At 51.1% G+C, this 12769-nt stretch overlaps 1 protein-coding gene across 1 annotated transcript; it reads left to right on the top strand.

The window, feature by feature from the left end:
- The first annotated feature begins 7056 nt into the window (after window positions 1-7056).
- RPS5 (ribosomal protein S5) lies at window positions 7057-12742 on the top strand. The gene is made up of 6 exons (XM_005902420.3): window positions 7057-7196; window positions 7924-8032; window positions 11222-11431; window positions 11578-11706; window positions 12446-12544; window positions 12624-12742. Exons 2-6 carry the CDS (start codon window positions 7925-7927, stop codon window positions 12690-12692), a joined length of 615 nt encoding a protein of 204 aa, XP_005902482.1. The 5' UTR covers window positions 7057-7196; window position 7924; the 3' UTR covers window positions 12693-12742.
- Window positions 12743-12769: the final 27 nt, after the last annotated feature.

Genomic DNA, 12769 nt, shown 5'->3' with positions numbered 1-12769 from the left:
TATAAGAGGGAAGGTGGAAAGCCGGTCAGCAGAGGAGGTGTGATGACAGAAACAGGGCAGAGTCACGCAGCCGCAGGAATGAGCGGGGGCCTCTGGCCTGTCCCTCCCCATTCAGCTCCACGCAGACCCCTGAGGGACCTGAAACTCCACACTGAAGTTGCCCAGTGGAAACAAAGGATGCAAAACAGAGCTCACAGGGAAAGTATTTCTGGCACTCAGCTCCCTGTAGCTCCCTGTAGCTGCCTCTGGGTGGGTCTGGGGCTGTGGGCCATCTCTTTATACCTCTGTGATCATAACTTTTCCATCTCTTCTCCAACAAGTAGGTATTAGGAAATTGGAAGGCATCCCATTTTTGCTTTTACAACATTTCAGTGGCCCACTTGTCCTAACACCTGGGCAGTTATCTACGATTGAGTAGCAAAGCACCCCAGTATATGTATCATCCACTCTTAAGAAGTTTGCTTTATTCCACTTAGCTGTGAAGAAAGTTCTACATTAGAATCTATTTTTGCTAAATGAAAGCATCTTTGAAGAGGATTTTCACCTTTAGGAAAAGTTAAAAAGGGAAAACTTCATCCCCCATTTGTTTTGCAGTGAGCCGAGTGACAGAGGAAGCACACGCATATAAGTTAAATAAGCAGGGTGGCAATACACAACCTTGATGTACTCCTTGCCCTATTTGGAACCAGCCTGTTGGACTTCCCTGGTGGCTCAGACGGTAAAGCATCTGTCTACAATGCGGGAGACGCGGGTTCAAGCCCTAGGTTGGGAAGATCTCCTGGAGAAGGAAATGTCAGTCCACTCCAGTACTATTGCCTGGAAAATCACATGGACAGAGGAGCCTGGTAGGCTACAGTTTAAGAGGTCGAAAAGAGTCAGACACGACTGAGCGACTTCACTTTCACTTTCTGTTGTTCCATGTTTAGTTCTAACTGTTGCTTTTTGACCTGCATACAGATTTCTCAGGAGACAGGTACGGTGTTCTGATATTCCCATCTCTTTAAGAATTTTCCACAGTTTATTGTGATCCACACAAAGGCTTTGGCTTAGTTAATAAAGCAGAAGTAGATGTTTTTCTGGAACTCTTCCTTTTTCCATGATCTAACGGATGTTGGCAATTTGATTTCTGGTTCCTCTGCCTTTTCTAAATCCAGCTTGAATATCTGGAAGTTCATGGTTCACATACTGTTGAAGCCTCGCTTGGAGAGTTTTGAGCATACTTTGCTAGCGTATGAGATGCCTGAAATTGTGCAGTAGTTTGAACATTCTTTGGCATTGCCTTTCTTTGGGATTGGTGTGAACACTGACCTTTTCCAGTCCTGTGGGCACTGCTGAGTTTTCCAAATTTTCTGGCATATTGAGTGCAGCACTTTCACAGCATCATCTTTCAGGATTTGAAATAGCTCACCTGGAATTCCATCACCCTCACTAGCTTTGTTCGTAGTGATGCTTCCTAAGGCCCACTTGACTTCCATTCCAGGATGTCTGGCTCTAGGTGAGTGATCATGCCATCGTGATCATCTGGGTCGTGAAGATCTTTTTTGTATAGTTCTTCTGTGTATTCTTGCCACCTCCTTTTAATATCTTCTGCTTCTGTTAGGTCCAAACCATTTCTGTCCTTTATTTTGCCCATCTTTGCATGAAATGTTCCCTGGGTATCATTAATTTTCTTGAAGAGATCTCTAGTCTTTCCCATTCTGTTGTTTTCCTCTATTTCTTTGCACTGATCACTGAGGAAGGCGTTCTTATCTCTCCTTGCTATTCTTTGGAACTGTGCATTCAAACGGTTATATCTTTGCTTTTCTCCTTTGCCTTTAGCTTCTCTTTTCTCAGCTATTTGTAAGGCCTCCTCAGAGAACCATTTTGCCTTTTTCCATTTCTTTTTCTTGGGGATGGTTTTGATCACTGCCTCCTGTACAATGTCATGAACCTCCATCCATAGTTCATCAGGCACTCTATCAGATCTAATCCCTTGAATCTATTTGTCACTTCCATTGTATAAGTGTACGGGATTTGATTTAGGTCATACCTGAATGGTCTAGTGGTTTTCCCTACTTTCTTCAATTTAAGTCTGAATTTGGCAATAAGGAGTTCATGATCTGAGCCACAGTCAGCTCCCGGTCTTGTTTTTGCTGAATGTGTAGAGCTTCTCCTTCTTTGGCTGCAAAGAATATAATCAATCTGATTTCAGAATTGACCATCTGGTGATGCCCACGTGCAGTCTTCTCTTGTGTTTTTGGAAGAGGATGTCAGTGCTTTCTCTTGGCAAAACTGTTAGCCTTTGCCCTGCTTCATTCTGTACTCCAAGGCCAAATTTACCTGTTACTCCAGGTATCCCTTGACTTCCTACTTTTGCATTCCAGTCCCCTATCACGAAAAGGACATTTTTGGGGGTGTTAGTTTTAGGTCTTGTAGGTCTTCATAGAACCGCTCAACTTCAGCTTCTTCAGCATTACTGGTTGGGGTATAGACTTGAATCACTGTGATATTGTATGGTTTGCCTCGGAAACGAACAGAGGTCATTCTGTCGTTTTTGAGATTGTACCCAAGTACTGCATTTCAGACTATTGTTGACTAGGATGGCTACTCCATTTCTTCTAAGGGATTCTTGCCCACAGTAGTAGATATAATGGTCATCTGAGTTAAAGTCATCCATTCCAGTCCATTTTAGTTCACTGATTCCTAAAATGTCGATGTTCACGCTTGCCATCTCCTGTTTGACCACTTCCAGTTTGCCTTGATTCATGGACCTAATGTTCCAGGTTCTTATGCAATATTGTTTTTTGCAGCATTGGGTTTTACTTCCATCACCAGTTACATCCCCACTTCACAGATGGGAAAACCGAGGCCCAGACAAGAAAGCCACGCATCCTGGGCTCGACCCATGGAGCCAGACTCGTATCCACGGCCCACGACCGGGGGCTGATCTGCCCCAATCCCTCACCCCGGCTCCGTGACCCCGCCCTATCCCCTACGGGCTTAAGGGCACGACCCCCAGCCCACCCCAGGGCAGCACCCAGGCGCTACCGCCCCCCTCTCGGCGTTCAGCGGCTGAGCACCCGGCGAGAGAGGAGCCGGCGATCGTCTCCGGGCTTGGCCAGGCCTCCCGGTTACCTTGGCGACCACCACCTTTTCCGAGCCCAGCCCCTCTCTGAAGGCGGCGGTAAGTACTCCAGCGTCCGCGTAAAGCTGGAGCCTTCCTGCGATTCGCCATCGCCTTGGAGACACGTGGCGTCACACAGCTGACAATCACTTCTACGCTAGTGATTGGTCGTGCCCAGGGGAGGGCGGGGCTTTCGGTGTGGGTCCCGGCTGTTAGTCGGTTCCACTCGGAGGACAGGCAGGCCAGAGCGTTCCCTCGAATGTTTGAACTGTGTCCTTAGACCGCCCCCCCCCCCCCTCCCCCGCTCCGCCGCGAAATCCCCACGGCCGGGTCCTCCTGCTCCGGCCTAACTTAAGTTCCCGCCTCTAGTTCAGACGAGTCCGGATGCCAGATTCTACCCCAGTTCTGCCATTGGATCCCACCGCCCAAATCCATGTATCCGTTTCTCGCCCAGTTAAGGCGTTGGTTTCCTCTCTTCGAGTCCCGGTCCCCCTTTCTCTCCGAATTTGTGCCCTGCATCTCCAGATCGCAGCCGCTAGTGTCTGTATCTGTGAAACTTATGAACTCATACATCTGGCCTCCAAAATTTGAGATCCTGTACCCACTAACTCTGGACATTTGGATGTTCGAAATGTGTTTCTGGACTTATCCTTAATCCAAGCCTCTGAGAGCCCCTATTAATACCCTGTCCTAAGTTCTTCCTCCCCTCTATTCTCCATCCCAAGTTCTGCCAAATGAGGAGACAGGTCTGCAGCTGCTCGGGCATCGCCATCCCAGCCCTGCACTTTCTGTCCCGTTGCCCCTTCTGGCCCTCATTCCGAAGAGCCACCCTGAACATGTGGTCCTGATTTACAACTAAGCAAATTGAAGACGGGGATTGGGCTTAGACTAGCCCACCTAGCAGGTGAGCTGGTCCAGGCACCTCCCTTGCCTTGAGCTCTAGTCCTATAACAAGCATCCTGGACAAGCCACCCATCCCTGTGAGCCCAGACTGATGCTCAGTGGCCAGGGCAGTGGGAAAGATCAACTTGCTCTCTGCCAAGGAGGTGGGTGCGGGTGTTGTGTATGTGTGGGGGGTGGTGGTGGGCGGGTGGCAGGAAGACTAATAGTCCTGCAGGAGTTAGAGGAATGATAAATATGCTTGTTTGTTCACATTCATTTGTTCCTTTGAGCAGGTTTGAAATCAAAGAGACCATCCTTCCTTGGTAAGTATATGGTTACTGGTTCATGAACCTTTTCTTTAATAAGGGAGGAGCTTAGGGGGCAGAAAGAGACCCTCTCTGAATCATGCCAGATCCAGTGGAAAGGCCTAGAGTTGACTGGACTCATTTGTTCATTGGACACATATTTATTGGGCACTTTGTAGGTGCTGAGCTCCCTGGCACTGGGGCAGACATGATGCAGAGAAGTGGAGAGGCCAGCTGAGGGAGGAGAGGTCAGGTTCTGGGGCAACCAGCTTAGAATTCCAGCTCTGCCCCCTTTTGCTGTGTGACCCTGGGTGAGTTACTGCACCTCTCTGGGCCTCCATGACTACCTAATCAAGTTGTTCTGAAGAGCAAATGGTCTGATTCCTAGATTCCTAATGCCTACCTGGGATTAGGAAGGGGTTTCCCAAGGCTGACCTCGATTAAGAGGTGGCCAGGAGGACTTCCCTGGTGGTCCAGTGGCTAAGACTCTGTGCTCCCAAGGCAGGGGTCCAGGGTTGGATCCCTGGTCAAGGAACTAGATCCTACATGCCACAACTAAACAGGGGTAGCCAAATAAAAATAATTATTTTTTTAATTTTTAAGAAGAGGTGGCCAGGAAGAGGGACAGAACCACGTGAGGAGGTGTTCTGAACAGGGGACAGAAGGACTATGGGTCTGAAATTGGTGTCTCATGGAGGAAGGAGGCCCAGTGACTCAGTGTCTGCCTGAAGCCCACAATGGGAGCAGCAAGACTCTGGAGACGTGCCACAGTTACTGTGAGCAGAGGCTGTACTTCCAGCTGGGGATACACAGAGAACAAGCCTGACATTCCACCCTCATGGAGCAGTTGGAAAACCAGGGCACAGAGGATGGCCAGGGCTCCTTAGCCCAGAGTGAACATGCTGCACCAGGAATTGGGCGGGGGTGGGGGTAGGGGGTGGGGTTTACAGAGCCTTGCCCCCTCCAGCCTGGAGAACACAGTACCAGCATCCCGAGGCTTACAGGATCAGACTCCAGACTTTGTACCTGTGTCTGGGGACCTGGAGAGGTGGGACTACCCTAGCCCTGGCAAATAGTGTGTGATCTTCAGCTAAGCAAGGTGACCCCCGACCCCCCCACCACAGAGGGCTTTACAGCAGGTCCTCCCATCTGCTCTTCACTGCACGGTGGTCACTCTTGTCAAGTCTATAAAGATGTCCACTATCAAGTGACCACTGATGGCCAGGCCACAGACTCCTTACTCACCTTGTTTGATTTAGTTCTCATTTTCACAGACAGGGGAAACAGGTTCAGAGGGGTGGGCCCTTGTCAGCTTTTGAGGAGAAAGAGTCAGGGCTGGAGGCGGGGCACTCTATATCCTGCTGGGTGAGAGTGCCCAGTGCCTACTCCTAGCTTCCTGTTTTCCCCTGGGAAGTACTTCCCCAGCTGCATCCCCCAGGACCAGACAGAGCCTACTCAGCCCCTCCCTATCCCCACAGACCATGGTGGGAAGCCCAACTGCTGCTCTGCACACAGCAGGGCAGAGGCCAGGGGAAGGCTACAGGATGCAGGGTGGTGGGGGTGGTGGGGGCTTGGCCTCTGGGCTCAGTTCCCAGACTTCCACCCCCCTAGAGCCTGAGGTCTGATTCTCTGCCCAGACCAGCTTCAAGTCCTGTGTCCCCCCTGGACAAAGACATGAGCTGCGATTGAGACAGTCCAGAGTTTCTGAAAAGCTCCAGGAATTGAGATGGGGTGGGACCGAGTCTTTATAGTCAGTAGTCAGTCAGTCAGTCAATACACACCGCAGCTACTGAGCACCCGCAATTCATATGCTGGGACGGTGGACAAGTGGGGTTGCTGGAGACAAATGAAGGACCGCCTGAGTCACGAGGCTGAGCCCCTTCGGGTCTCAGAAGGGGAACTCCCACCGGTGGAGGTTGAGATGGGCACTTGGAGGTGAGGAGGCTCAGGGGACTCAGTTCTGCCAGGTGCCGCTTCCTGCCATCTGCAGCCAGCACGGGTGTACAGCTGGTGGGTCGCTGCGTCTGCGAAGCCCGCCGAGGAGGCGTCCACCTCCCAGCTCGGCTCCAGGGTCTAGGCTGGGGGTGTGACTCTTGCCACGTGCTCTCCACAACGATCGCCGGGGTCACTGAGTGCGGCTGCAGAGTGGACAGGGCACCCATCACGGTGCGGCCCATGCACTCGACTAGAGACCTCAACAACACAGGCCCTAGCTGAATCAGAAAGGGAGGGAGCTGTCCGCCAGAACCCCTCCCCGATTTCCTCCCGCACGCGGAATGGGGCAAGAAGCGGGGAACAAGGAGAGACACTGGGGAAGAGGACCCCGGCAGGGGGTGAAGCGAGGGGTCCCCTCTCGGAGGCTCAGGCCCCAAGCAACCCCGGCCGCGGGAGTGTAGGGGGGACGGACACTCGAGTGGAGCCTGGCCACACGCTCGGGGCCGGGACCACAGAGGAGCGCAGTCAAGACGTCCCGGCAGCACCCAGCCAACTCGGCATGCAACGCGTGCGGGTCGGCGTAGCGATCACCGCGGGCCAGACTTCTGACCTTATTAGACATGGTGGCGTTAGCCTCAAAGAGACCTCTGCGCCTGTGCAAGTGCCCCTCGACGAGCTTTCAAGGGCTGGAAGTTGGACTTCCGCCAGACTGGCTTTTGGGCCCACTTCTGCGAGAACGCATGCGCTGAATGTATACGTGTTCCGTCTGACCCTGAGGGCGCGTTTACATGCTCGTTCCGGATTGGTCTATTACTAGGCCGAGTCCACATGCGCACCTGCCACCTTCGCTGACCCGGAAGTTGTCGCCTCAGTTAAAAGCCTCGGCCCGCGGTGCGCGGCCTCTTCCTGTCTGTGTCTGGGCGGCGCGTGGTCCACGCCGAGCGATAGAGACGCCTCGGCCGTGTCTTCAGGTGAGGCTGCCGCGGAGTAGGGGGTCCGAGGAGCGATCCTGGGTTTTCCGGAAGCTGTGGGTGTGCCCCGTGCCCGGGGGCTTTCCTAGTGCGGGTGACCGGATGGAGGCGCGGGGAAAGTTACCCTCGCCCTCTGGCTTCAGCGCCGCCGCCGCCGTAGCCTTGCCTCGCGGCGTACTGGAGAAGTTGCTGGCGGTTTGCCTTGGTCTTTGCAGTTGTACTTTATTTACGTAAGAAGATTCCTTACATACAAGACTCACGCTTTGGAGACGCTTCCTCCTGCATAACAGCCCCTAAAGATCCCCTCGGGGTCGGACTCCACTTTTTGTATTGGTAAAACACAGAACCCTTATACTTTACTGATGAGGGAGCTGAGTCCAAAGGAGAGTTGTGGATCTGTAGGTTCACAGAGCTCTGGAAGAACATGGTTGGGGTTTGAATTCTAGCAGATGCACCGTCAGGGCATTTGGACTCAACCTGCCCATACCTGGGCCGCCCTGCAACTGTTGAGGGGGTGCCTGTCAGCTCTGGGCCTCAGGATTCCTGGGTAAGAGACAGGTGTGGCTTGCTGACAGATGAGTGGTTTTTCTAGCATTCAGCATGGTGGCCCCAGATAATTCCCAGCGTTCTTTGGTTGCTGGTAATTTCCCACTTCTCAGGTTGTGCTCTAAGCTGGCCTCAGAGTCAGTGATAAGTATGCCTGCGCTTTGACGATTTTTATCCCTAGGATGACGGAGTGGGAAACAGCTGCACCTGCAGTAGCAGAGACCCCCGACATCAAGCTCTTTGGAAAGTGGAGCACCGATGACGTGCAGATCAATGACATTTCTCTGCAGGTGTGGAGGGTGTTACGATTATGTTCCCCAGCTGGGGGCGGGGTCACTTGAAACTTGTAGCCTTTCTCCCAAGTAGAGTTGAAGGTGGGACAGGTAAAGGAGGGATTCCTGGACCACCACACCCACCGTATCTGCTTTTCTTTGTATCCTGTTAGAGGTTGCTACAGTTTTTCCCAGGAGATGGTTCCTTCCACAGTAATTATCACATCCCACAGGTGGTTTAGTTTTTTTGTGTTGTAGGGAAATATACAGAAATTTTATTTTTTAGTTTTATACATTTTGTTTTTTAAAGGTGTTTCTTATTTTACTCAAGTATTGAAAATGGCAAAGGTAATACTGTTTCATTCAGGCTATAACATTTGAATTATATGTTTTAGAATTAAATAAAAATGGGCAATATTCATCAAGTTCAGAAGTTGTGCTCTGGAGAGAAGAGTCAAATTACAAAGATTCAAATGCCTGAAAATCTAAAGACTTTCCAGTTGTCCCTCAGTGTCTGAGGGCATGTTGGTTCCAGGAGCCCTAAGTTTACCAAAACCCTCAGGTGCTCACGTCCCTCCATTTGCACAAGTATTTTAAGTGTACAAGCCCCAAATTATTATTTTGTGGGAGGAAATCCAGTTGTCCTAGCACATTTGATTTTTGTCTTTTGGAGTTTTGTGCATCTTAACAATTTAGGCCATAAAATGTTACCTAAGTCTCATTTATATGGTATATGTATGTATCCCGCACCATTTGTTGAAGGGACTATTTATCCCATTGAATAACCTTGGCACTGTTGTTGAATATCAATTCAGCAAAGATGGAAGGGTTTATTTCTGGATTCAGAACTCTATTTCATTGGTCTCTATTTTTTTTTTTTTTTTTTTTTTGGTGCCAGTATCACAGTCTTGATTACTACAGCTTTGTAATAGGTTTTGAAGTTGGTAAATGGGAGTTCTCCACTACAGTGTTGCCCCCACATTGTTTTACACTTGGGCTCATTAGGACATTTGTGGGGCCCTTATAAAAAGAAATTTATGTTTTCTGACTGCATTAGTATTGTTGTTCAGGGGCTAAGTCATGTTTGACTCTTTGTGACCCCATGAACTGCAGCACATCAGGCTTCCCTGTCCTTCACTGTCTCTCGGAGTTTCCTCAAACTCACGTCCATTGTGATGCCACCCAACCAGCATTACTATTTAATTACCTCTATGCAATGCAGGGAACCCCGATTTGATTCCTGCATCGGGAAGATCCGCTGGAGAAGGGATGGTTTACCCACCCCAGTGTTCTGGCCTGGAGAATCCCATGGACGTATAGTCCATGGGGTCACACAGAGTCCGACACAACTGAGAACTTTCATCTTTCATGTATATTACAGTACGTAGGCACTGAGCCCAACAGAAAATTCAAACCTGTTTTTCTCTCTGAGTGTCTTCTAGAGCTGTTTTATTTCATGGGTTTGTTGGAGGAGGTTTGCAAACTTAAAATGACCAGATAGTAAATGTTTTAGTCTTGGCAGGTCACATGATGGTCTGTCACATGTGTGTTTGCCTCTTCCTTCTTGCTTTTTTTGGTACAAAACTTTAGTAATATAAAAACAATTTTTCACTTTTCCCTGGTGTTCTCCAGGAGGCTGGGGAAGCAGAAGTCAGCATGGCATCAAAAGTCTCCCCGTCAGACTTCCGTGGTGGTCCAGTGGCTAGGACTCTGCACTCCCAGTGGAGGGGGCCTGGGTTCAGTCCCTGCTCAGGGAACTAGATCGCACACGCTGCAACTGGGACCCTGTCCAGCCAAATAAATAAATATTAAAAAAAAAAAAAATCTCACTACAGAGCTGTATTGGACTCTACCTGGGGCCCAGCAACTTAACCAAATGCTTGCTGGGGTGTTTGGTATTCACAATTTTTTCTTGCACAGTGCGAGTCCCTGCATGTACACCCCTCTGTATAGTTTTGTTTGTGCAAATGGTTCTCTCCAGACGAGACTCCAGTCTGTCATGCCTATGTCAGAATCCTGTATTCTTTGCTGTCAGTCCTTGGTTTTGTAGAAACTCATTGTTTGTATATGTTCTTGTTTGTTTGTGGTAGAGTGAGTTTTTAATGTAGGGTTCATCCTGGAAATAGGTCAGAAGTAGTCCTTTTCAGGTACATGGAGTCCTCTGACTCAGCCCCTCCCCCAATGATTTAGTGTTTACTAGATATTGTCTTGGGACTTGTATGTATCCATAGGCAAGATTGTTGAATGATTCTTTTAAAACTGGTTCTCTGGGATGGATCCCTGTCAGCCCTTTAGGGACACTAGGCAATGTCCGGGCACTTGTCCGGGTGTCAGTGGTGAGTGCTACTGAATACCCTACAGTGTGCAGGACAGCAAAGAATTGTTTGATACAAAATGTCAGTGAAGAGTGAAGGACACTGTTAAAGAAAACCGGAGTTGTGGGCCGCCATCTCCTTCGTGCTCCACAACCTTCTTCCCATTATTAGGCAAGTACTCTTCTAGGGACCTTGTGAAGAAGACACTTTGTTGTTCAATTGCTAACTCTTACCTAACTCTTTGCAACCCCATGGACTGCAGCACACCAGGCTTCCCTCTCTTTTCACTGTGCCCCAGAGTTTGCTCAGATTCATGTCCATTAAGTTGGTGATACCATCCAGCCATCTCATCCTCTGTCCTCCTCTTCTCCCGCCTTCAATCTTTGCCAGCATCAGAGTCTTTTCCAATGAGTCAGTTCTTAGCATCAGGTGGCCAAAGTATTGGAGTTTCAGTATCAGTCCTTCCAAAGAATATTCAGGGTTGATCTCCTTTGGGATTGGCTGGTTTGCTCTCCTTACAGTCCACGGGGCTCTCCAGAGTTTTCTCCAGCACCACACAGTTCAAAAGCATCAGTTCTTCAGCACTCAGCCTTCTTTATGGCCCACCTCTCACATCTGTACATGACTACTGGAAAAACCACAGCTTTTAACTATACAGGCCTTTATTGGAAAAGTGATGTCTCTTCTTTTTAATACTCTGTCTAGGTTGTCATAGCTTTCCTTCCAAGGGTCACTTGCTTAGATTTTAATTTTTGCGGCAGGTAGGGGCTCACATCCAAAGCCCACAGGTGGGTGGGGGCTCCCATAAGTGGGTGTTGGGTCCCCCTGGTACCCTTGGATGTCCTTCCTGCTCTTGAGTGAGCTCCCTCCGTCCCCTCTTCTGCTGTCCCAGGATTACATTGCTGTCAAGGAGAAGTATGCGAAGTACCTGCCCCACAGCGCGGGCCGCTATGCGGCCAAGCGCTTCCGCAAGGCACAGTGCCCCATCGTGGAGCGCCTCACCAACTCCATGATGATGCATGGCCGCAACAATGGCAAGAAGCTCATGACCGTGCGCATCGTCAAGCACGCCTTTGAGATCATCCATCTGCTCACTGGCGAGGTAGGGCTCGGGGCCAGGCAGGGAGAGTGCCCTCAGGCAACCCGCAGCCAACAGCGCCCCCACCATACACATGCCGTGGTCCTCCAGGGACGGGGAGGGACGCGGGCTGGGCGTCTGGCTCATGCACGTCCCCCCGCACCCCCCAGAACCCCCTGCAGGTCCTGGTGAACGCCATCATCAACAGCGGCCCCCGGGAGGACTCCACCCGCATTGGGCGAGCTGGAACAGTGAGGCGGCAGGCCGTGGACGTGTCCCCGCTGCGCCGTGTGAATCAGGTGGGCTCGGGGCCCTTGGGCACATGCAGGCACCCAGGAACAGCCACCTGGCTGGTTCAGAATGCTGCCTGGGGCAGAGGCTAGCACCTGGGGATGTTCGCATCTGCATGTTTTACCTCAGTGTCATTTCCTCCAGGAAGCCTTCCACGGTTCCCACCCCACAGAGCACATCCTTGCTCTGGCCCTCTCCTGGGCATTGTTTGGCTGAAGGACCAGTTTCATTTGGGTGTATGTTTTTATGTTGTTTTCTATTTTCTTGGACCGTGAGAACCCACCCATTGCAGGTGTTCTGACCGTTTTTCTGTTAACACTTCAGCAGGTGTCTCCTAGGTAGTCTGGTCTGTCCCCACCGTCACTGCAAGGAATGTAACCGCAATCTGTTGCTCACGTTGCATCACAGGTCCAATTTGTGGAGCTGGCACCAGCACACCCTTTACAGTTGTTTGTTTTCAGTCAAGGCTTCCGCGCCAGGAGCACACATTGCTTTCCCCGTCTCAGCCGGTTTAAATCTGCTCCATCAGGGACCCAGGCCTCAGCCTTTGACACCCTTTTCTGTGGCTCTCTGTCTGATCCCAGCCCTAGCGGCCTGCTCTGGGCAGCACCGTGGGCTCCCATTACCATGCTCGGTGGGCCTGCGGGTGGCAGCGTGGTCGGCAGGGTGTGTTAGGGGGCCCGGTACCGGAGAACCGTGAGCCCTCCTGGTGTGGGGGCACCTTTTCAGCTGGCCCCCTGCCCCTAGGCCATCTGGCTGCTGTGCACCGGCGCCCGGGAGGCCGCCTTCCGGAACATCAAGACCATTGCCGAGTGCTTGGCGGATGAACTAATCAACGCAGCTAAGGTGGGCGGGGATGCTGTAGGGGGCAGGGGGGTCTCAAGGGGAAGGGGGTCCGCGTTGAGCTAAACGTCTCTTCCTGCAGGGCTCCTCCAATTCCTACGCCATCAAGAAGAAGGACGAGCTGGAGCGCGTGGCCAAGTCTAACCGCTGATCGCTGGCTGCAGCCACAATAAACCTGTTTGCCCTGTGGGGCGGCCCCTCCTCCGTGCCTGTCCTTGGCGGGGGCTG

Source organism: Bos mutus, chromosome 18 (assembly GCF_027580195.1).
Source record: "Bos mutus isolate GX-2022 chromosome 18, NWIPB_WYAK_1.1, whole genome shotgun sequence".
Classification (NCBI taxonomy): domain Eukaryota; kingdom Metazoa; phylum Chordata; class Mammalia; order Artiodactyla; family Bovidae; genus Bos; species Bos mutus.
Note: the sequence above shows the minus strand (reverse complement) of the source record. Positions and strands in the feature narration are given on the sequence as shown.